Here is a 21,882-nt window from a genome sequence, read left to right as displayed (position 1 = left end):
ATTTTCCTTTAAACGACCAATTTAATTACCGGTTTACAACTTGCATGAATTTCATTAACTCAAGCCTACTACGAACATTTATGACAATATATAATGATCATGTATGGTTTTAAACGCCATTATATGACCCCGAGATGTATCCCCTAAAATATTAATACGGGGTACTTTTCTATAACAGGCTCCGAAATCTCCAAAATTTCTCAAAAAACGTGGATATTAGCCTTCAATTTTGAAAACTTTTGATTTTTTTTTCCGCACGGAAATAAAAATTGCTGAAATGTTTATCATGGTCCCTAATACCCTCTGGGAGTCCAATTGGGTGGGTGGAACCATCCAATTTGCCTTTAAACGACCAATTTACCGGTTTACAACTTGCACCGATTTCATTAATTCAAGTCTACCACGAACATTTATGACAACAAATAATGATCATATATGGTTTCAAACGACATTATATGACCCGAGATGTATCCCATAGAATTTCAAGACTTTTCGACACCGGGCTTCGAAACCTCCAAATTTTTTCAAAAAGCTTGGATATTAGCCTTCAATTTTGGAATTTTTTTACTTTTTTTTCGCCCGTAATTAAAAATTGCCGAAATATTTACCATGGTCCCTAATACCCTCCGGGAGTCCAATTGGGTGTGTGGAACCATTCAATTTGATTTTAAACGGCCTATTTACTGGTTTACAATTTGCACCCGATTTACCGGTTTACAACGACCAATTTAATTACCTTGCACCGAACCCGATTTGAAACGAAATTGACCCAAACCCGTTTTAACCCGTCAAAACTCGAATTTAACCCGGCTTGTTACTAATCTGACTTGAATTCAACCCGACCTGTTCCTAACCCGACCCGAATTTAACCCAACCTATTACAAACTAACCCGAAATCAACCCGACTTGTTATTGACCTAACCCAAATTTAGCCCGACTTGTTATTGACCCGACCCGAATTTTACCTTGTCGATTACTTACCCAACCCAAATTCAACCCGATCTGTTACTAACCTGACTCGAAATTAACACGACTTGTTAATTGTTATTGACCCAACCTAAATTCAACCCAAATTGATCCTGACCCGATTTCAAATCACCTTAAATGCAATTTAGACCACCTTATTATTGTTGATCAAAGCATTTTGTCTTGGGAGACCAAATCCTCAAATTTAAGAGTTAAATATAGTATATATTTGTTGTATGGTCAAAAGAGATAATTATCTTACTAAATTATAGACTATAGTTCCCTAGTATATTGCCATATGTATTATAGTCAAAGGAAATAATTTGCTTGATAAAAATGATGATTATCTATTTATAGTTAGTTGAACCCGAGTATAACCTGACTTTGAAATGACCCGACCTGATTGTAACCTGCAAATTATTGACTTGAACATAACCCGACTTGAACCCGAGAATGACCTGACATGATTATAATCCGCAAATTATTGAGTTGAAAACCCGACTCAAACCCGAGAATGACCCGATGTGATTCTAACCCGCAAATTATTGACTTGAACCGAACCCGAGAATTACCCTAACCCGTGAAAACCCGAATTAAACCCGACCTATTGTTTACCCGACCCGAATGTAACCCAACCTGTTATTAACCCGACCCAAACCCGATAAGAAGTATGACCCGACTCAAGCATTACCCAACCTAAACCCGACCCGTATAGGTTATAGAATTAATCTAATTGACCTGACTCGAGTTGACCTGACCCACTCTTACCGACCCAAACCCGACCCATTTATTCGAATTGACAGCTCTAACCACATTGATTGGTCAAGGAGAGTAATCTAATTTGGAGTACTGTAGTACTCCCTCCGTTTCATAATATTAGTCCCATATGGAATCAATCACATAAAATAAGAAAACAAATATATTTGGAATCTAACATTAAAGTACAACATATTTCATAATTAGTTTACCTTAATTAATTTTTTTAATTTTTTATTTGGAAAGCACAAGTTATAATTGCATAATTTTAGGTAAAAATTTCCTTAATTAGAGTCAAGTCATCAATCCACAATAAATTAATTCCAAAAAAAATCAAGTCATAAATAAAATATATTCAACATGGGTAGAACTTTTTGAAACACCAAAAATAGTATATGAGACTAACATTATGAAACGGAGGGAGTATTTATTTACAAGTATTTACTCCGTATCACTTACCGTAATTGGCAATTTCACTATGAATAATGCACATTGCCAGAACTGAATATCTTTAATCCACAAAATCCCAAATCTGAAAAAATGTTCCCGCCCAGAAAACAAATTCCCCCGCACAATCAAAAATGAAAATTTCAATTTCATACTCGCCTCCATTTTCCTATGGTGATTTCAACCCAGAATCCAAATCTAAAACCAGAAATCCCACGATTTCATATTCTCTCTTCAGACTTAAACCCTCCATTATTTCACCTTCTTCTTCCTCTTCCTCATCATTCAGGGAATGGTGGGATCTTCGTGTAATAATAGCTTCTCTAAAACAATATGTTCAATTTGTTACGAAGATCTAAAACCCATTGTTGAAGACCTTCAAGCTATCTCCATTTGCGGCCATGTCTTCCATGAACTCTGGTACTTCTGCATTTCATTTCAATTCATTAGTTTTTTTGATTTTTTTTAATTAGATTAATTGAATTGATTGATTCAAATATGAAAACCCTAGTTTACAGCAATGGTTCGAGTATTGCAAGAACTCGAAGAAACAGTCATGTCCAGTTTGCAAGCAGGGTTGTACCCAGAAAAGTGTGGGTCGTCTTTATTTTCAATCAATTGGGGATCCGATTTGTTCTCAATCTCAAATTGATACCCAGAAACATAGCAAAATTGGCGACGATGAATCCCCGGAATTGTTGCGTGTGGAGGTTAAACGATTGGAAGCTAAGGTTGCTGGGCTTAGTTCTGCTTTAGATTTGAATCAGAAGGACCTTAAACAACTCAATGATCAGGTAATTTCATTAATGGTTTGAATATTTGGGTAAAAATTTCTATGATTATGGGATATAATTTAGCTTAACCTTAACAATTATATTTGAATTGCTCAATGTGGGTCCTTTAGGTTAAATTTCTGACTTTTCTTGAATGTTATCTTATTAGCAACTATGAAGTTTAGTTCTTTTGGATTTCTTGTGTGCAACAGTGTGAGGTTTACAAGTTTACATAATGTTATTGTATTAAAAACAATGGACTGCTGCTTTTTTTTAGATGTTGTTTTAGGGGATTATAGTGCAATTTTGGTCTAATTTGGAGTACTTTTTATTTTGCTAAGATGGATGTTTCTAGCTATGTGTGATTGATGTTATTTGGAGTACTTTTCAAAAATGTTTTTTGGATTTTTTTTTGTTTTTTGTCTTGGAAAATCTGTTGATGCTACTTGTTTTCATGTGTTGCAGCTACAAACATGCAGTGAACAGCTATCCAAAGAAGTAGTGTTAAAGAATGAGGCCTTGAGGAACAAGGAGTGCATCCAAGCAATGCTTCAAACAAAATCTAGTGTGAGTTTTATCATCAATTTTCTACTGATACTGTCTTATACATCTACTTTTTGATTAGCATCTGGCTAAAGCATTGCTGATGTAGGATCTAGTTAAATCAAATTTGGAATGCTCAAGGTTGCAAGAGAAGAATTTGGCGTTAATCAAAGAGATTGCTGCCCTGAAACTGTTAGTAGAAGTGTCGTGTGAACATCCCATTAATTTCTGTTCCAATGTTAGTCTTAGCATGATTGTGTTAATATGTTTTTCTGGCTTTGTCTTTTGTGCTTAGGGTGTCAAATTGTAACTTGGAGGAAGAAGAGATCGTGAAACTTGCTACAATTGGTCATGAAAGTAATGCCCAAGGTGCAATTGATGTACTCAAGAAGTCATTGGTTATTTGTAAGAAGTAAGTGATGAGTGTTGGTTTATTTTTGTTCTGTAATATATGCTGATATGGATGTCTATGCGGCTATGCCTTTGTTATATAAAAAAGCCTCTCATTTGCTGTTTATGTTTAATGGTTTGGCCAAGTCTTGACATATGCTGAATGAACTGTATACTACTCTCTTCTTTATTTGCACCAGTAGATATTAGTAGATTTCATGTTGAGGCATGGGTGCATAAAGATCCTAGATGATGCTTTCTGGAGGTTAGGAAGTGCAAGTGTAGTTCTTCATGGATATGCTGGAATTTAAAGTTTTGACTACATTGATATTGGATAGTGAACATATATCTGCTAATGAATGTTTCTTATACAGTTATATTGTTACAATCCTTGCCTTTGGTAGTAAGTTTGCATTATACACTGCAAATATAAATCTTGTAACGGCACTGTAAGCTTGGGAAATATACAAAGTCATTTGGCACCAATGTGGTTTGAATTTTACTGCATATTTTCAAGAACCCTTTACTGATTTCAAGAGGTTTGTAGGAGAACAGTACCAACTTTTGATTCTTTCCACAGGTTATCTTCTGTTTCTTTGTGTAGTAAGTTACAAATGTACAATGGCAACCCATTATAAGGGACACTGCTATTTGTTATTCTCGCCTATAATTTTATTACCCTTTCCCTTACCTACAAGTTTAAAATCTGAATCTTTTTTTAAAGGCTTGTTTGGTGTAAGGGACAAATCGATTTTAGCTCTTGGCAGTATTGTTTTCGATATTGCTGTTTTCTCTTGGACTGTCTCTTCATCTTGAAGTATATATGATATAATTCGGGTAGAGATTTTTCCAAGGCATAATTTATAACTGCCTAGGCTAACATTGAAGAGTGATATAATTTTACCTAGTACAAAAGCCTTGGCAATTGTCTTTGATGAGTTTCTGCCCATGAATCAGTAAAAAATTGTCATGTTCTTCTTTTGAATCTAGAATATAAGTGTAGATGCAGTGACTTTAATTGTGTGTGTGTGTGTGTGTGTGTGTGTGTGTGTGTGTGTGTGTTTCCCCGTTCCACTAGTTTTGAATAGATAATTAATCCTTTGTCCAGCATACTGAATAAACATATTGAAATTTCATTTCCTCCCAGGAGCTACAATGAATTGGTGGCTAAGTGCAACTCTTTCTGTAGGGAAAAAGCTCATTCACAGAGAAAGCTTGAGAAGGCAAAAGAAAAGATAGTAAAGCTCAAGGTAGTCCAATTGATCCTATTAGTGCTTTTGTTACAATCAGCAATAGTTGACTATTATCTGATTTTTTGCTATTATTCCATTGCTACTAGACAAGAGTTCAGGAACTGGAGTTAGCCATCGAAGCAAAAGATAATGAAATATTAAGGTCCTTAAAAGCTTCCAAGAAAAGAAATTGCAATGATGTAATCATGCCAAGCGTCAGTAAAAGCACAGAGCCTTCATATGCTTTCAAACATCCAACTGTTGAGCGAAAGGGAAAATCCCCAACTTCAGTGATTGATTTGGATGGAGAGGAAAATGATGATCCTTTTGTGGTTAAGGAAACAAATAGAGATGATTGTACTTTCCCCTGCAAGGATGAACTGCAGAAGTTGAAAACTGTGGATTCCCATTCGAAGGCTGATAATCAGAAGAGTAAATCGTTGGGGCTTGTTGATTGTGACAGTAATGAGGACTGGATGCAGCAACCAGATCACCAATTTGGGTTGTCATGTTCGGCTGGTCTAAGGAATGAAGTGCTTAATGATCATTCTGCTACAAAGGGGTTGCTTCTTCAGGATATAAGACAAGTTCAACCTTCATTTAAGTCCAAAGCAGATACCACTGCTCCAATTCCTCTTGCTGAGCCAGGCATGTGGTATTTCTTTTTGCATATTATTAATCCAAATGCAATTATGACTTGAAGTTTTATTAATTTGCCAAAAGACTACAGTCAAATTATATTTTTGCAGCGTGAATCATATCGTTACACAACTTTTTATACTCATGTACTATTATCATTTCCTTTTTTATTTCCAGGAGATCGATGTTTTACTGGAGGGTTACTTGGACCAGATGGAGCAAACAGGTATCTGGGAAAATGGTGCAAGCGGCCACAGAACAAGTCATCTCTGGGATTAAGTCGTAATACTGATACCTTAATTTCAGAAGGAGCAGACGGAAGGGGTGGTAGGGTTAAAGTTCTGAGATCTCTTAATCAGGCTTCTATGGTAGGTTTTCTTCCTTATGATTGAATCCTTGCATAGACTTGTTTTTACCTGGAAATCTAGAATAGCCTGCCATCAACTTTCTTATCTCTTTTTCATATCTGATTGGATTTTCTATAAAATTCTTTGGTAGGGTTTATCATAAATAACTTGAGAGCATAGAGTGGTAATATGATAGCTTCTTCATTAGACACTACTTAGCAATGCATTCAAAATTTACCCCCTTAGAGTTGTGAAGATAGGATTGCTACAATCAACTTTCTGCATGAATTCTAGGTTCATTTACATAGATACTTGTGTAATGATCTAAATTATCTGTAGAGTTCCTAGCATATCTACATGATATACATACAAATAGTTTCCCTTGTTATTGGAATTAATAGTCTCATTATCCCAAAGATCGAAACTTCTATAATTAAGGTTCAAGTGGCCGTCTTTTTTTCATTCTCTGTCATATATGGTGCGAAAAGTAAAGCTATTATCTGTCAAGAATCAAAGGGTATGTGACTTTTGTTTTACATCTCAAAATAGTATAAATGACTAGCTGACTATATATTAGACTAAAGGATAAGTACAAATTAAAAGCTATAAAGAAGCAATGTGACTGAATCTTACAAAGATAAACGTTTCATTAGAGATTAATTAAAAAAAGTAGTCATATACGAAGTAGAAATTTGGGAGCATTCAAGTTCTATCCATTAAATAGGTTGGCAATAGTAGAAATGGTTGAGCAAGATTCATATGATGTCCTCCCTATAGTCAATGTTTCTGAATTCATATTCCCTCTTCAGAAGACAATCCAAATAGCTGTCCATAGCTGTGATCATCTGATCTTATATATTGGATTCGAGTAATTTCATTTCCATTTATTTTTTTTATTGTTTATTTGGAAAATAACAAAGTTAAGAATTTTCATTTATTGAATCTCAAATCCGAATGCACATTTTATCCTGTCCTGTGAATGCAGGATGTAAGAGACAGCATTACTTCAGCAAAGAGACTCAAATCTGTAACGAAATCAAGTGGTTTGCAGTCTCAAGGGTGTCTGCAAATGGAACATTTCTTTCAAAAGGCTAACAAATAAAGTCTCAACTCAAAAGTATTCTTTCAGCATCAGGAAAGAAGTTACTTGGTCAAGCCACAAGGTAGGTTCAACCCACCTGATCCTTTTATAATATTTGAAAGAATCAAACAAGCAAAGGTAGGGCAGATGTATTAGGTCATTAATGTATACCAGGTAGTTTAGTATTTTTTTTTTTTGGTCTAGCCATTCCAAGTCGTGCTTAAAATTCCCAAGGAGGACTGGAAGATTGGAGGGTGATTAATTGTCGCTTTCATTTTTATGCTTCCATTGGTGTGGCCTGCTGGGTATCTTGGGCATTTTGTTGGGATGTTGTAATGTGAATATTCATTTAGATCGACTTTTGTAAAAACAAATACTGTACTACTAGGTCATTTTGGAAAATTTGATAGTGTTATCAATTATGACGGATTGTGACAATGTGACAAACTGACAATAACTTATTGGACTTGTTGAGTACGTCATATTATTTCCATGAAATAACGGGCATGTGAAAATTAAGAAGAGGTCAATAGGGTTGCAGTTGCTTGTTTTACATTGTCTCCTAACATGTGCAATATGGAAAATGAAGGATTCAAAATTCTATAGTCAATCTTATAGTTCACTTTTCCAGCAGTAGATGCTGAATAAGCATAACCCTTGTGTAAGAAGGCTTATTTTTATTCCTAAGAAGAGAATTTTAGAAAATACATAAAATTGAATTGAATTGAATGTTCTGTAATTAGAAGAGAGCAAGACTATGGAGGGTAGCAGGTGGTCCAAAAAAATACAGAGATACAGATGAAAAATCTCTTTTTGATTGGTAGATTACGATTGCCATTTGACAATGTATCCTACAAGTAAAAATGCAAGGTTCAATAAGATTGACTTCACAACTTATCATGCAAATTCGTGCGAAATTTCGACAAGAAAAAGTAGATTTTGTGAAGTCAATCTTCTTTTATACGTTTTGATTACGTGTAGTCTAATAGATTAATACCCCTTTCTACTACATTCGTTTCTAAATATTCTTAGCGCTTTGTAGTTATTATACATGAACTTTAATGTTATATTTAACTATTAACACCATTGGTTTCGTGTGAGAAAAATTACAAAGAGTTGGTAATGTTTTGAAGTATGTAAATAAGGAAACTGTCAAACTTTTTAAATAATGGGTACAATGTACAAATAACATGACAAGTGTAGAGAACATCAAGTAATTAACAAAGGTAATACTAGATTTTGTTGATTTAAATTCATTACTAGTGTATTTGTGAAGCAGTTACCAATTAAAAATGAGCTTTTATTTAGTAAAATTAATTTTTGAAAGTACAAATAAAAGCGTCTTAATTTGTTCTTAAAAAGAATGCAGCTTTGTATGACTAAATTAATTGACGTTCACAACTTATAATAACGAGGATATAAAATATACTCCTTTTGTCGACCTCCCTTTTTTCAAGTCAGCTAATGTTTGCATATTATTGTGTAAAACTTAAAAATTCACACTTTGTATCTAGTAATTTTGATCTAAATTTGAAACAAAGTCTTCAATAATAATTGGCCTCTTTCAAACTTTCAGTATCCATTTTCTTTATACTTGTCGGTTTTGTCTGCCATATTATGAGTTGATTGAGTTCTACTATTCTAGCTATTAACAAGTGACAAAACTGATAAATATGTATACCTTTACTCTAATTTTTTGTTTAAAATTGTCCTGATAAAATCTAAATAAGCAGAAATGAACTTCTAGATTTGCATACAATGGTATTGTAATATTGTCATATTGATTGGTTGGTATGTGAGTTCAAGTATTAAAAATCTTGATTTGCAAGAGAAAAGTTAGATCCAGGTGTTGGCTACATAATTAGATCATATTTACAAGTGATCATATGATAGAAACAGTTAATTAGCGTTCCGTACTTAACTAATGATCATGAAAATGAAAATGAAAGCCACTTTAAAAAAGAACACACTTTAAAAATAGGTAGTTGTATAATATAAGTGCTTATCTTGCTGCCAGCTATTCACTTGGATTTGAGAGTCTTAATACTCTTCAACAGGCATGACATTAGGTGGATATGAGTCTTTTAGACAGGGGAAAAAAAAAAAAAACAAAAAAACAAAATATGGAATTGTGTATTTGGTTATTAATGGAATCATCTTTTACCTAGCACTTGACTATTATAATAAAAAAATTTCGAAATACGGAGTAGCTATTATTTCATTGAACTAATAATACTCATTATTAAGACTTCAGAAACCTAATGTAGGGCTATTATAGTTCCTAACAAGACTTTTAATAACCTTAAGAGCAACCCTCTACATCCATTCCACCTGTGGAATTTATTTTCAGAAATGATTTGAAATGGTGGTACGTGGATTACAACCTTCTATTTTAGTGATTTTTTTACTTGTTGAATCCAAAAAAAAATGTAGAACAAGGTACTTTTTATGAACCACATGAGACCACTTGGGTGAATTAGATCCTCGATCTACTTTGTTTCTTAACTACGTAGTAGTATTTTATCCAACAATTACAAACATATCTTTCGTGATTGATGACTCAACGTCATTTTAAGCCTTTATGTGACCAACTAATGGAGTTATATAATTACAAATAATTGTTTATGATCTCAGAATGCATCCTCACAATTACATACTAGATATTGAGAGAAATAAAATAAAGAAAATTAAATAGAAAAGTAAATGAAACAAAAAGCAAAGCAAAAGGCTATTGAATCTATGGCAATGCATGTAAGCTTTATTGATTAAGGAATTTACCACCAACATTAGGTGGCTTGTTCTACATGCAACTATGCAAGCCAATAAATTCAAGTTTCAACATTCGGTTAATTTAATTATATACTTCGTGTGCTATATGCTTTATATATTTTTATTATCCAAAATTTTGTATAAATGTATTAATATGCGGTGCATTTTTAGATGCGGTGCATTTTTAGAATCTTGATTTTTTCTTAGTTGAAAATATTTCAAGCATTAGTTATATTGTTACACTAAAAAACGTGAAACTTTCAATATTATTAAAAGAAAACAAAGAAAGTAGTTGTTGATGAGACTTGATAATCCATAGATTGTTTGGGTTGGTTTGCTAAACAAAATATGCTTACTTACTTTTTAGATATTCCGACATTCAAACATTTTTTCATGTATTTTCATTTTAATATTTGTAATTAGCTGACAAGAAAATCTCCTCAGATTAAAAAAATGCTACTGAAATTTAGTTGAAGTTGCTTCAGTAACGTACTTTAGCTTTATTTATTAAAGTTGCATTTGCTATTATACCTATAAGTACGTAACGGATACTCCGTAATTATTTAATGATAAGAGAGTATGTTTCAAGTAACATTCTAATTCTATTCAAAAAAAAAAAAAAAAAAAAAAGTAACATTCTAATTAAGTGTAACATTGCATTAATATCATCAAAAAATTTACAGTATGTTTTAAATTACAGGAAGTGAATTTTTTTACTCAAAGTAATAATATAATAGATCCCACTTGTATCAATGTGCTACTACAAGTCTACAAGTAATAAAAATATAAAATTACCAACACAGTGTTGGCTCACTTAAAAGAAAATTTACGACAAATCTTAGTAGTGTAGAATTCAAACCTATCAAGTGAGAGTGTTTAGGGTAAAAATGGGCTTTTAATCTCTCTTCTACTCCTTAATACCAAAGAATAAAATACTCCGTATTCAATCAACAAATGAGTACAAATTTCAGAGTAAGTTAAACATGCTCGCCAACTAAAAAGCTAAGCTGCATGCACTGTAAAGCGTAAAGCATTTTGGAGAACAAAAAAAAAAAATACTTAAATGCCTTTTCTCCCAAGTAATCGACGACCAAATTAAGTATGCAAATTCCAAAATAACTTTGGCAACGAGTACTTTCGTCATGATCACTTGCCTTTTGATTAATATTATTACGGAGTACCATTTACTAAAAGTGTTGACTAGGTTTAATATTATATGTCAAGGATTTTGACTCCCTAATAAATTGGTAAAATGATGCCTCCAATCTAACGTATTGTCCAAGCAAGTGTAATATTTAATAATAATAATTAATAAAGCTTAGCCTAATCTTTTATTTATCTATTGCAAGTACTCATGAAAGCATAACGTGTCGTGTGCACATTGTGTATTTGTGTGTTTACTAATATCCAATAGACATTAGTGATTAGATATAATTTTTGCAGGCTGAGAGAATTCTAGATGATTGATCAGTCTGTGATGAATGTATAATACTACTATATATTAGGGTTAATCTCACCTTGAGTGGGGTTTAATATGATCGATTTACGTTCATCATTCTCTTACTCACGTGTATATCTTCATAGAATATTTTGTGAAAAACTACCTATTATAATCTAGAATTTGCGAGAAACTACCTATTAAAAAAAATGTTGTAATTGACTACCTAAATTTTTTAAAATGTTGTAATTTACTACCTTTACGCCGGATTATGTAGGAGTTTGACCAAAATTCTTCGGCATTGACTTGGTCACGTGACACTTGTGAAAGAAAAGGGTCATGAAGTGTCACGTGATGGTCACGTGACCAAGTCAACACCGGAGAACTTTGGTCAAACTCCTTCATAATCCGGCGTAAGGTAGTAAATTACAACATTTTTCGAAAATTAGGTAGTCAATTACAACATTTTTTTTAATAGGTAGTTTCTCGCAAATTCTGGAGTATAATAGGTAGTTTTTCACAAAATTTCCTAAGATTTACTATAATCGTTATCAACTTTATTAAGAATTTTATAACTATACTTGAAGAAGATTATTTGATAAACTCATAATATTATTCTCCTTTAAAACATATAGAATCAGATTAAGGTAGGCCATATTTTGTGGGTTTGGTTTTTTATATTTACAATTATAGCCGGATCATAACCGTATTTTTTACTTAATATTACTTGACATCGTCTCCTTTTAATTTGTGATCTTTACTATGTATTTTCCAAAAAAATAAATAAATTATAATTAGTACTTGTAATGTAATTGGAACTAATAAGTTAATTAATTTTGTTATAGAAATAAAAATTGAAATATTCCTCCAAAAAAAATACAAATTGAAATAATAAAGAATTACAACTCAATCTCATGCAATAAGTATTGAGTAGTTGGAGATTGGACTTTCAATTGAATTTAGATTTAATCAGGTCAAAGAAACAAGTGAACAACTAACTCTGTATTTACTCATTCATTTTTCTACAGAGAGGGTAGCATAGTGCCATAGGCATAGCAACGTAGGTTGCATGTGCCCTAAATTAAAACGTGTTTTCACTTGAGACTTGAGACATAAGCCTTGTGTTGAAACAACAAACTTTTGATGCATCATTAATAATTTAATATGATTGGGTTTTAACGCTCGTCTGGAAAATAATATGGTAAGTAGTTATATTTTAAAATGACCGCTGTATTGGGGATCGGTGTTGCCTTATTTGTTTTTTAATACCGTAAAATTTCACAAAATAATTTATTTTCTTAAAAATTATGAAATTGTGTGATTATTTAAAACATTTGTAAATGCAAGATAATAACGAATTCAACTTGTGACTTTGATCGAGTTATTATATATTCGAGCCCACCCAACTACATTATTTACTCTCTTATCTAACCCTTTGCTCTCAAACGTTGACTTGGTTCAGTAACATTATCAATGTGTCCATTTGGGGACATCGATCCCCTTACTTCACCTTTTCCTCTCCATGATCACACATTTGAATCGACACTTGGTGGCCCGGGCCATTTAACAGTAAGGGAGGCAATCTAGCTAGTTACAACTTCTTAATGCGAATGCTACTTGTCAATTAGACAATTAGTTGTATAGAGCCGTATCCTTTATGTGGGTCCTTCGAATTCCATTAATGAATTTGACTAGAAAGTGATGAATTTATATGTGAACAAAAAATAAAAATCTCAAAGTACAAAATCAAAGTACAACAATGATGTCATTAATTAGTGTGTATAATTAGGGAGATAAATTAGTGTGCGTGCAAACAATGGTAATTGCATAACACAAATAGAATGAAAGGAGTTTGTTTTGGTACTCTATCTACATTAATTTTGGACGTGTGGCTAACCAAGTAGGTAGGATTGGCAATGAGTCAATTAGTAGTAGGCAAAGTCCATTTACTTTTAGCTTCAAAAGTCATTACGGCAAATAAGCATGTTTTGTTGACTTTTGCTTTAAAGTCACACTTGATTATTATTATCATGGTTGGAATTTTGAATATAAGTCACTGACGAGTTTCGATTTCACATACTAGCTAAACAGTAGTCGGTAAACCCTTGATATATTATTAATTCGTTAATATTTGATGATATCCTAATTTTACAATTTTTCGTAACTTAATGCATAATTTAAACCATTTTTTTTTTTAAATGTAATGCAAGTACACAACACAATATTAGTTGATGTTGTTAGTTTGTAACCTATTCAACTAACAATTAGGTGCATATATTGATATATAATAATTAATATGTAATATGTTTGTCAATTAAAAAAAAAAAAAATTGTTAGTGTGACTGTGTGACTAATGAATCATGCATATATATTATAGAAAAGGTATTATCAATCATCCTCTTTCTTATATGGTAGTATGCCCTTGAAAACCCTAGCTAGTTTCCATAATTTCTATCACTCTAGGGGCTATTAAACCCCCTCTACTCTATATGAATATTATTCCGTTGTTTAAAATTTTTATCCAATTAATTGTCAATATTTGGGTTAAATTTTAAAAACTTGGACAATTAATTATCATTGATCTATAAGAGTTAGTATAATCACGTGAGATCTTGTTGAGTTCGTCTTATTATATACTCACGTATTTTCCTAGCTAATATCAAGTTCTTATAATTTACGCGAATGAAAATAGAGATATGCGTCTTGAATAACATGAGATATTTATGAATCAAACTTTTTATCAATCTTGAATTTGAGTTGGAATTCGTTTTTACATGACAAAGGAATGAAATGATCAAGACTTAAACACATTCCATGTATACTCAAACACTATTACCGTCCAATCCGAGTACAAAAAAGAAAGATTTCCTAATATAAGTGAAGTCGTTTTCTACAACAGGCAAAATACATTTAAGGACACATGGCAATTAAATGCAGGGTTTGACTTAAATGACTACATACATTATTTATTTAATTTACTATACTACTCGTAGGAACTAAGGAAGTTGTACTAAGCTACTCGTATATTATGAAGGAAAAAAGGGTAGAGTGTTATTTACTTACCGAAAGTGGAACAAATACTGGTTATGGTCCACAAGCGTGTGCTTGCTTTTCCGCGGTTTACACTTTTTAGTAGTCACTTCTATTCGTCTTCTATTATTGTTATGTTTCACATGATACTTGAGTTTTTCATCTTCTCTACCATACCGTGTTTTATGGAGTACTTCCTATTTTTTATAATAATGTTTGTTTCATAGATTTGGTTAGATACAAATCTAACAATTAGAATTAATTTGGTTAGACATGAAATCTTACTATAAGATTTGTGGTACTATAGTAGTATAGATCTATATTTCCTATTGTTTTTGTGACATAAATAAACATGCAAGTGTACAAGATAAATATATATAGATTGGACTTTCTTATGCAAATTTTAAACAAGTACTATTGACGAATTGAACAAAATATTACACCAATCAAGTATGTCTTCAATTTTTGAAATTGCTACCTATCAATTGTACTATCTAGATTGTATATGAAGTGTGATTATGTGTATATTACAAGAACTTAGGTTTATGTTTGAGATGTTATGAAAAACATAGCATTAATGAGGAAACTTCTTTTCTTTCCTAAGAATATATTTTTGTTCAGTACATTTTAGATTATTTTCAATCATGCACAAACCAATGCAAACAATGAAAAGTGGGAAGACTATTTCTTGTAAATATATAAATATGTTTTTCTTCCCACAAAATGACCTTGAAATCATATACATACATAATCCTTTGAGATACATATAGTTTTAATGTCCTTGAACAATTTAGGTTAATGTATACGAAGTATGAAAGATGTACCTACATGTCACCTGATTTCGAAAAACGTTCAATGAAGTTACTACACTCACATCCATATGTGGAAGCTAATCATGTTGCCAACAAACTTTCTAAACTTATTGGTCGTAATATTCTATGTAAAGTGCAAACTATAATTGATAGATGTAAACATCGATCGAAACTTACAAAGTCATTATTTAATCTTAAAGCTAAGGATTTTCCCTTCAGACCAAGGAATATATAATGTTGGAAATTTTGTGAAAAACTACCTATTATAGTCCAGAATTTGCGAGAAACTACCTATTAAAAAAAATGTTGTAATTGACTACCTAATTTTCGAAAAGTGTTGTAATTTACTACCTTATGCCGGATTATGAAGGACTTTTACCAAAGTTCTCCGGTGTTGACTTGGTCACGTGACCATCACGTGACACTTAATTACTCTTTTCTTTCACCAAGTGTCACGTGACCAAGTCAACGCCGGAGAATTTTGGTCAAACTCCTTCATAATCCGGCATAAAGGTAGTAAATTACAACATTTTTAAAAAATTAGGTAGTCAATTACAACATTTTTTTTAATAGGTAGTTTCTCGCAAATTCTGAATTATAATAGGTAGTTTTTCACAAAATTTCCTATAATGTTTTATAAAATTATGGTTCCTAAATTCATTTTTGGAATCAAGTTCGTTAAAATTTTATTTAATTATTTGATACCATAATAGATTAAATTTTCATTTGTACTTCTTTATCATTTAGCCTAAATAACTTGAAAATTATGCCTACGAAGAAAAGTTAAATACACTTGGTATTATATTGTTTAGTTCTTAGATAGACGAAATATTGACTAATTAATGATAATCAAGTAAAAGGTTATGCCTAATAAAAAGTCTAAAAGTAGACCATACTTATACTTTCTCCTCCTCACGTGCTTTAGGGGATGCAAATTACTTACGCAAGCAATTACGGAATAAAACCGGCCAACTGTTACAACATTTTTTTTGAGGTTTAAATGGGTCCATGTATTTCTATGTTACTTTTCTCACCATTTTTGTTAGTTCAAGCACCTTCCTTTTTTTACTTTTTTTTTTTTTTTTTAACGTATTTTGAAAATTTATACCTTTCTACCGCTTTGAAATAGACTTTTCAATGTATTTTTTTTCCTTTTTTTTAATAACCTTGATTTTCCGGCCTATAAATATTAGAGTACATAACGCTTCATTTCCTATCTCTCAAATTCTCTTATAATCCATTTGTCTCAACAACATTAAATTCTTCTTCGTCTATATTCTCTACTTTCGTTCTCCCAACAAATTTTACATTATTCTAGTTTCCTTATACCCTAACAAACACTACCCAATTACCACCAACTACAACACAACAACAAAAGAAACATTCAATACTTTGTTTAAAAATGCATTCGTCAATGAGCAACGGTGCTTACGATAGTCATCAACTTCTTTCCAAGGTAGCAACTAACAATGGACACGGCGAGGATGTTGAGTATTTTGATGGGTGGAAGGCTTATGACAATGATCCTTACCACTCTTCCAACAACCCTAATGGTGTAATTCAAATGGGACTTGCTGAAAATCAGGTATTATTTTGGATTCTAATATATATATGCATGCACTTTTAAATTTTAATAATAATGTTATTTCATGTAAACTTATAAATGGGTGAAACATAATATTGAATTATATGTTATGTGTTTACTCCATGCAGCTTACCTTTGATTTAGTTAAGGAGTGGATGCTTAAAAACCCACAAGCTTCTATATGTACACCTGAAGGAATTGATAAGTTTATGGAAATTGCTATATTCCAAGATTATCATGGCTTGCCTGAGTTCCGCTCTGTAAGTTTATTATTACTCTGTCTACAAAATTGACTCGTGCCCTTATGTATATATTTAAACGTTATGATGACATTTCAGGCTGTTGCAAAGTTCATGGGGAAAGCGAGAGGCGACAAAGTGACCTTTGATCCGAAACGAATAGTAATGAGCGGAGGAGCCACCGGAGCGAATGAGACGATATTGTTTTGCCTAGCAGATAAAGGAGAAGACGCATTTTTGGTCCCCTCACCTTATTATCCAGCGTACGTGTACTTGACAAATCTTCTTCATCATTTATTGACATTATTATTACACTTTATAGGATTTCGTAGACTTTTTGCAACGCAAAAAGTCGGTTAAACTTACGTATGAAAATATGATGAGTTGTGACATGTAGAAAGTGCAACATGAATAATCATTTCTGATCACTTTTTATGTTAAGTTATCTTAATAAGTAGATAGTGTGAGGATAGTATTGAAAAATCTAAGGTTAACATATTTATATATTGTACTAATTATAATTAACCTTCATATAGGATCATAAAATTAAAAATTGTAAAAGAATTACGTGGTTGCTAGCTATGCATGTCACTTAATTAATCCTATAAATATTGTACTTTTGATGTGATCGATCATGCAATAGAATAATTGATTTAGGTCATTAAGTTGTTTTCTGTTAGCATGTAGCATGTAAAATAATTGATATAGGTCTATAAGAGAAAGGGTTGTTGTAAATTTTAGTTAGATAGTCAAACACATGTTTTCATGTGGACTAAGTTGTATAATTTCCATTTGACTTAGGTAGTATTCTGTATTAGTCAAAGTGTATAACGTGCACAAGGAAGTATTATACAAGTATATATACTCCAATATGTTGGATTAATAGAAAGGGAAAAAAAAGGACTTAAAAGCTGTAATTATATCATTACGACGCTTAAAATTATTTCTTTGCTATTTTATGTGAATTGTTTCACAACTCATAACAGTAAAGTGTTATTTTTATTTTTTTTATTTTTTTTTTTGGGTAGAAATAAAGGAGTCTTGCTTTTTAAGCCATTAATCAAACATGATACATTGATACGCACGTACTCATGAATAATTTAAGTCAAGGGTCAACAATAATAAATCAAATTCTGTTCACACAAGTCCATCTTATTCTTATATGAAATTATTGTGTCAAACATATGAATGTTGCAAAATTGATCACGATCTAACTAATTAAGGTGGAAGACAACTAGCAACAAATTCTTAATATAATAAACATGATTTTATCACTATTGTCCAAAGAATTTTAAGTGGCACGTCTAAATACAAATATATCCCGAAAGATTAAACCTTGATTAAATCGTACAAATATTGACAAAATATGAATTTCAAATAAAAGTGTAATGTATATATATTTGTCATATACTTTATTTCCAAAAGAACATTACTATTACCAGACAAAGAGGTTCCTTATGTCCTACAACAAACCAACATGACCTATACGTGTAGGGAACATTGAAAATGATTTAATTAGCCACTAATAATTATTGATTTGTATGTCATTTTCATGCAGATTTAACCGTGATTTGGGTTGGAGAACTGGCGTAAAACTAATTCCAATTACATGTGAAAGTTGGAATGGTTTTAAGATTACTGAACAATCCTTAATCTCAGCTTATGAAGATGCACTACAAAACAACGTTCGAGTTAAGGGCATAATCGTCACAAACCCTTCTAACCCTTTAGGGACAGTCCAAGATAAGGATACCCTAAAAATGTTGGTAAACTTTGTGAATGACAAAAGAATTCACCTAGTATGTGATGAGATATATGCAGCTACTGTATTTAGCTTGCCAAGGTACACTAGCGTGGCCGAAATTGTAACGGACATGCCACACGTTAACCTTGACCTTATTCACATCGTCTATAGCTTGTCTAAGGACATGGGCATGCCAGGGTTCCGAGTTGGGATTGTTTACTCTTACAATGACCGCGTTGTGACCACTGCTCGTAGGATGTCAAGCTTTGGGCTCGTTTCTTCACAAACGCAACATATGCTAGCCGCCATGTTGTCTGATGATGAGTTCGTCACAAGGTTCTTAGACACAAGCCGAGAAAGGCTATTGCAAAGGTATATTTAATTTATTAGACCTATTTTTCTCAAAACCCTTATAAATTGTGCATGACATGTCATGCGCATGATGCATTAGTCTATTTTGACTAGTCAAGATATAATAGACTTTAATTTACATTAGGTCATATACCATATTCTCAGACCCTTAATTAATTTGATATTAGAGCATAAAAAACTGTGCGTGCTCATATAAAGTGTGCCAAAATCATTTCCCTAATTCTCGGTATCCTCTTTTTCAGGCACCAACATTTTACAGGCGGATTGTCTCAAGTTGGGATCGAGTGCCTAAAGAGCAACGCAGGACTATTTGTATGGATGGACTTGCGACACCTTTTGGAGGAGGCAACAACAGAGGGGGAATTGAAGTTATGGAGAGTAATTATAAATGATGTGAAGATCAATGTATCACCAGGCTCATCATTTCATTGCTCGGAGCCTGGATGGTTTAGGGTGTGCTACGCAAACATGGATGATGAGACCGTAGATGTTGCCCTACAAAGGATTAGATCCTTTGTAAGGCGCGACAAGAGGGAGACAAAACAAAAAACATCGCTTAAGAAGAGGAAGGAACAGATGCAACTTGGTCGTCTTAGCTTTAACAACCGAAGAATCGACGAAAGTAGTCTCATGTCACCACATAACTTGTTATCACCTCATTCTCCCATTCCTCAATCTCCACTCGTTAAAGCCAGAACCTAAATCATTTTAAGTATTACTATATATATAAGTATAAATAAATTCATGTATGTAGCAATTTCAATAATTCGTGTCATATTTATCCGAATAACTTAGAATCTTCTTAGTACGTAAGGTTTTTTATATTCCAATGATTTTTGCAGTTTTTCTGATAATTCAGACTGCCTACTAGGGATTTGTTGGGATAAAATTATTGTAAAAGGGGTCAATTGAGCTTAGGTTTTTTTCCCCAGATTTTTTTGTTTGGGGTTACCATATTAATAATAATATTAGTGTTTTCTTGTTTAGTACTCCGTAAGATATTACTCATATTTACGTACTTCTAAGTTCTCGATCTGTTAGTGAAATCTATTTACATATCGAATTCTTAGTTTGATCATCATTGCTCAGCTACTCAGACGGCTTTCATCCATTGAAGCATACTGCATATACAATAAATATGCACAATAATAGGTACGGACTAGGGAGTATTTGAGAACCTCATAACTTGATAGTGTTACTTTTTTTTTTTTTTTTTTTTTTTTTTGAGAGCTGATAGTGTTTCTAAATACGAGTACGAGGTAAAAGCAACATTAAACAAATACGGATCGGAGTACATGGGAAAGAAAAAAAAAAGCCCAAACACAAACGTGCATCTATATTCTACAGGCCCATTGTTGAAGTTTGTTAAGGCCCAATGAATCGAATACAGGCTAGCCCATATATATGGTACATATAACATATTATATGTAGGTCTCCTAAATGCTAATTCTGTCAATCCAATTTTACGAGTAGTTTGTTTGAATTTCTAAAAGACTAAAACCACTTGCCTTCACATAGGTAAAGATCACAAGAAAAGGCTAAAAACTCCTTGAAACGCTCAAGAACATGTGTGTAATTAGTCAGTAATGGTGGTGAATACATACATGATTAAATCAAAGTAGATTTTTGAAATCGAGTAGTAAAGGGGAGGAAGCTCATCAATGGATGGATGGATAACACTGGCTTCTAGGGTAACCAAAAAGCGATCAACCGCCAAATGAAAATGCTAGGATGCACCTGTATCCACTAGATGGAGCTCGAGTGAGTTGATCCCTTGGTTAGCCAAGGTGGCTCAACAGGTGTTTTCAAGTTTGCAATATAGAGCCAATATTTGCAAATGATACTAAATCTGATTGAATCCTTATTGCAAAGCACTTAACGAAGGTTGCAATAATGATCATTTCAATTGTGACTCCGAGGTTTGTAAATAAAGAAAATCCGATCCTTCAATTGAGTGCTATGAGAATTGATCCATAGACCCTAGGAATATGATACAGGGAGCGATGTCACTAACTCACTATTCCACCAATACAATCTCACATTGATGTTGTTACTCAAAAACAAAGTTTGAGTAACCTGTAAAATGAAATTGATAAATTTGTAAGGCACAAAAGCAACAACTTTTGGTTAAAAAAACATTATTCGATAACCCATAATTATTAAGTCAATTGTCCAAAAAAAAAAAAGGAATAAATTATTAAGTCATTCATTAAACATCGATCTAAGAATGACTCTGAGTTCGATCAAAATTTCACTCTTATACTCCCCTTGCATACCTCTTTTCTTTTTTTTTCTTTTTTTTTCCTCACTTTTTTTTTTCCTCATTTTTTTTGATTTATTTAATTTTAAAGGAAAATTGTAATTAAACTATCTCAACGTATGTCTACCGTTTAACAAGATTCTATGTTTTGATATACATATTTATCTTTAAATCATTACAACAATTAGAACAATTGTATTACTTGAAAACAAATGGAGTATTAATGTATGATTATATGACTAGCACAAAGATGTATGACACATGTACATAGGCCATAGGGTATTAGGGTGCATAAATAACATACCAACTACCAGCAAAATCTTTAAATTAAATAATTTACATTAGCTTACGAATATATAATAAACTTAATTTGGTACGCTACATGCTACATAGTACATGGAGAAAAAGAGCAAGACTGCCAAGAGCCCAAAATACACACCATCCTTACATCAATAAAGC

General features: G+C 32.4%; 2 protein-coding genes across 2 annotated transcripts; both read left to right on the top strand.

The window, feature by feature from the left end:
• Positions 1–2,294: 2,294 nt before the first annotated feature.
• Positions 2,295–7,656, top strand: LOC145638581 (uncharacterized). The gene is made up of 9 exons (XM_081689568.1): positions 2,295–2,589; positions 2,681–2,963; positions 3,408–3,509; positions 3,595–3,677; positions 3,781–3,897; positions 5,023–5,125; positions 5,215–5,755; positions 5,924–6,114; positions 7,079–7,656. The coding sequence occupies exons 1-9, from the start codon at positions 2,462–2,464 to the stop codon at positions 7,193–7,195; spliced, it is 1,665 nt and encodes a 554-aa protein (XP_081545694.1). The 5' UTR covers positions 2,295–2,461; the 3' UTR covers positions 7,196–7,656.
• An 8,785-nt stretch (positions 7,657–16,441) lies between these two features.
• LOC145638580 (1-aminocyclopropane-1-carboxylate synthase-like) lies at positions 16,442–20,152 on the top strand. Its single transcript, XM_081689567.1, has 5 exons — positions 16,442–16,808; positions 16,937–17,068; positions 17,147–17,310; positions 18,606–19,163; positions 19,406–20,152. Exons 1-5 carry the CDS (start codon positions 16,626–16,628, stop codon positions 19,863–19,865), a joined length of 1,497 nt encoding a protein of 498 aa, XP_081545693.1. The 5' UTR covers positions 16,442–16,625; the 3' UTR covers positions 19,866–20,152.
• The last annotated feature ends 1,730 nt before the right edge of the window (positions 20,153–21,882 follow it).

The sequence above is a fragment of the Chenopodium album genome, chromosome 7, assembly GCF_948465745.1.
Source record: "Chenopodium album chromosome 7, dcCheAlbu1.1, whole genome shotgun sequence".
In the NCBI taxonomy this organism is placed as follows: Eukaryota; Viridiplantae; Streptophyta; class Magnoliopsida; order Caryophyllales; family Amaranthaceae; genus Chenopodium; species Chenopodium album.
This window is presented reverse-complemented; position numbering and strand designations above follow the sequence as displayed.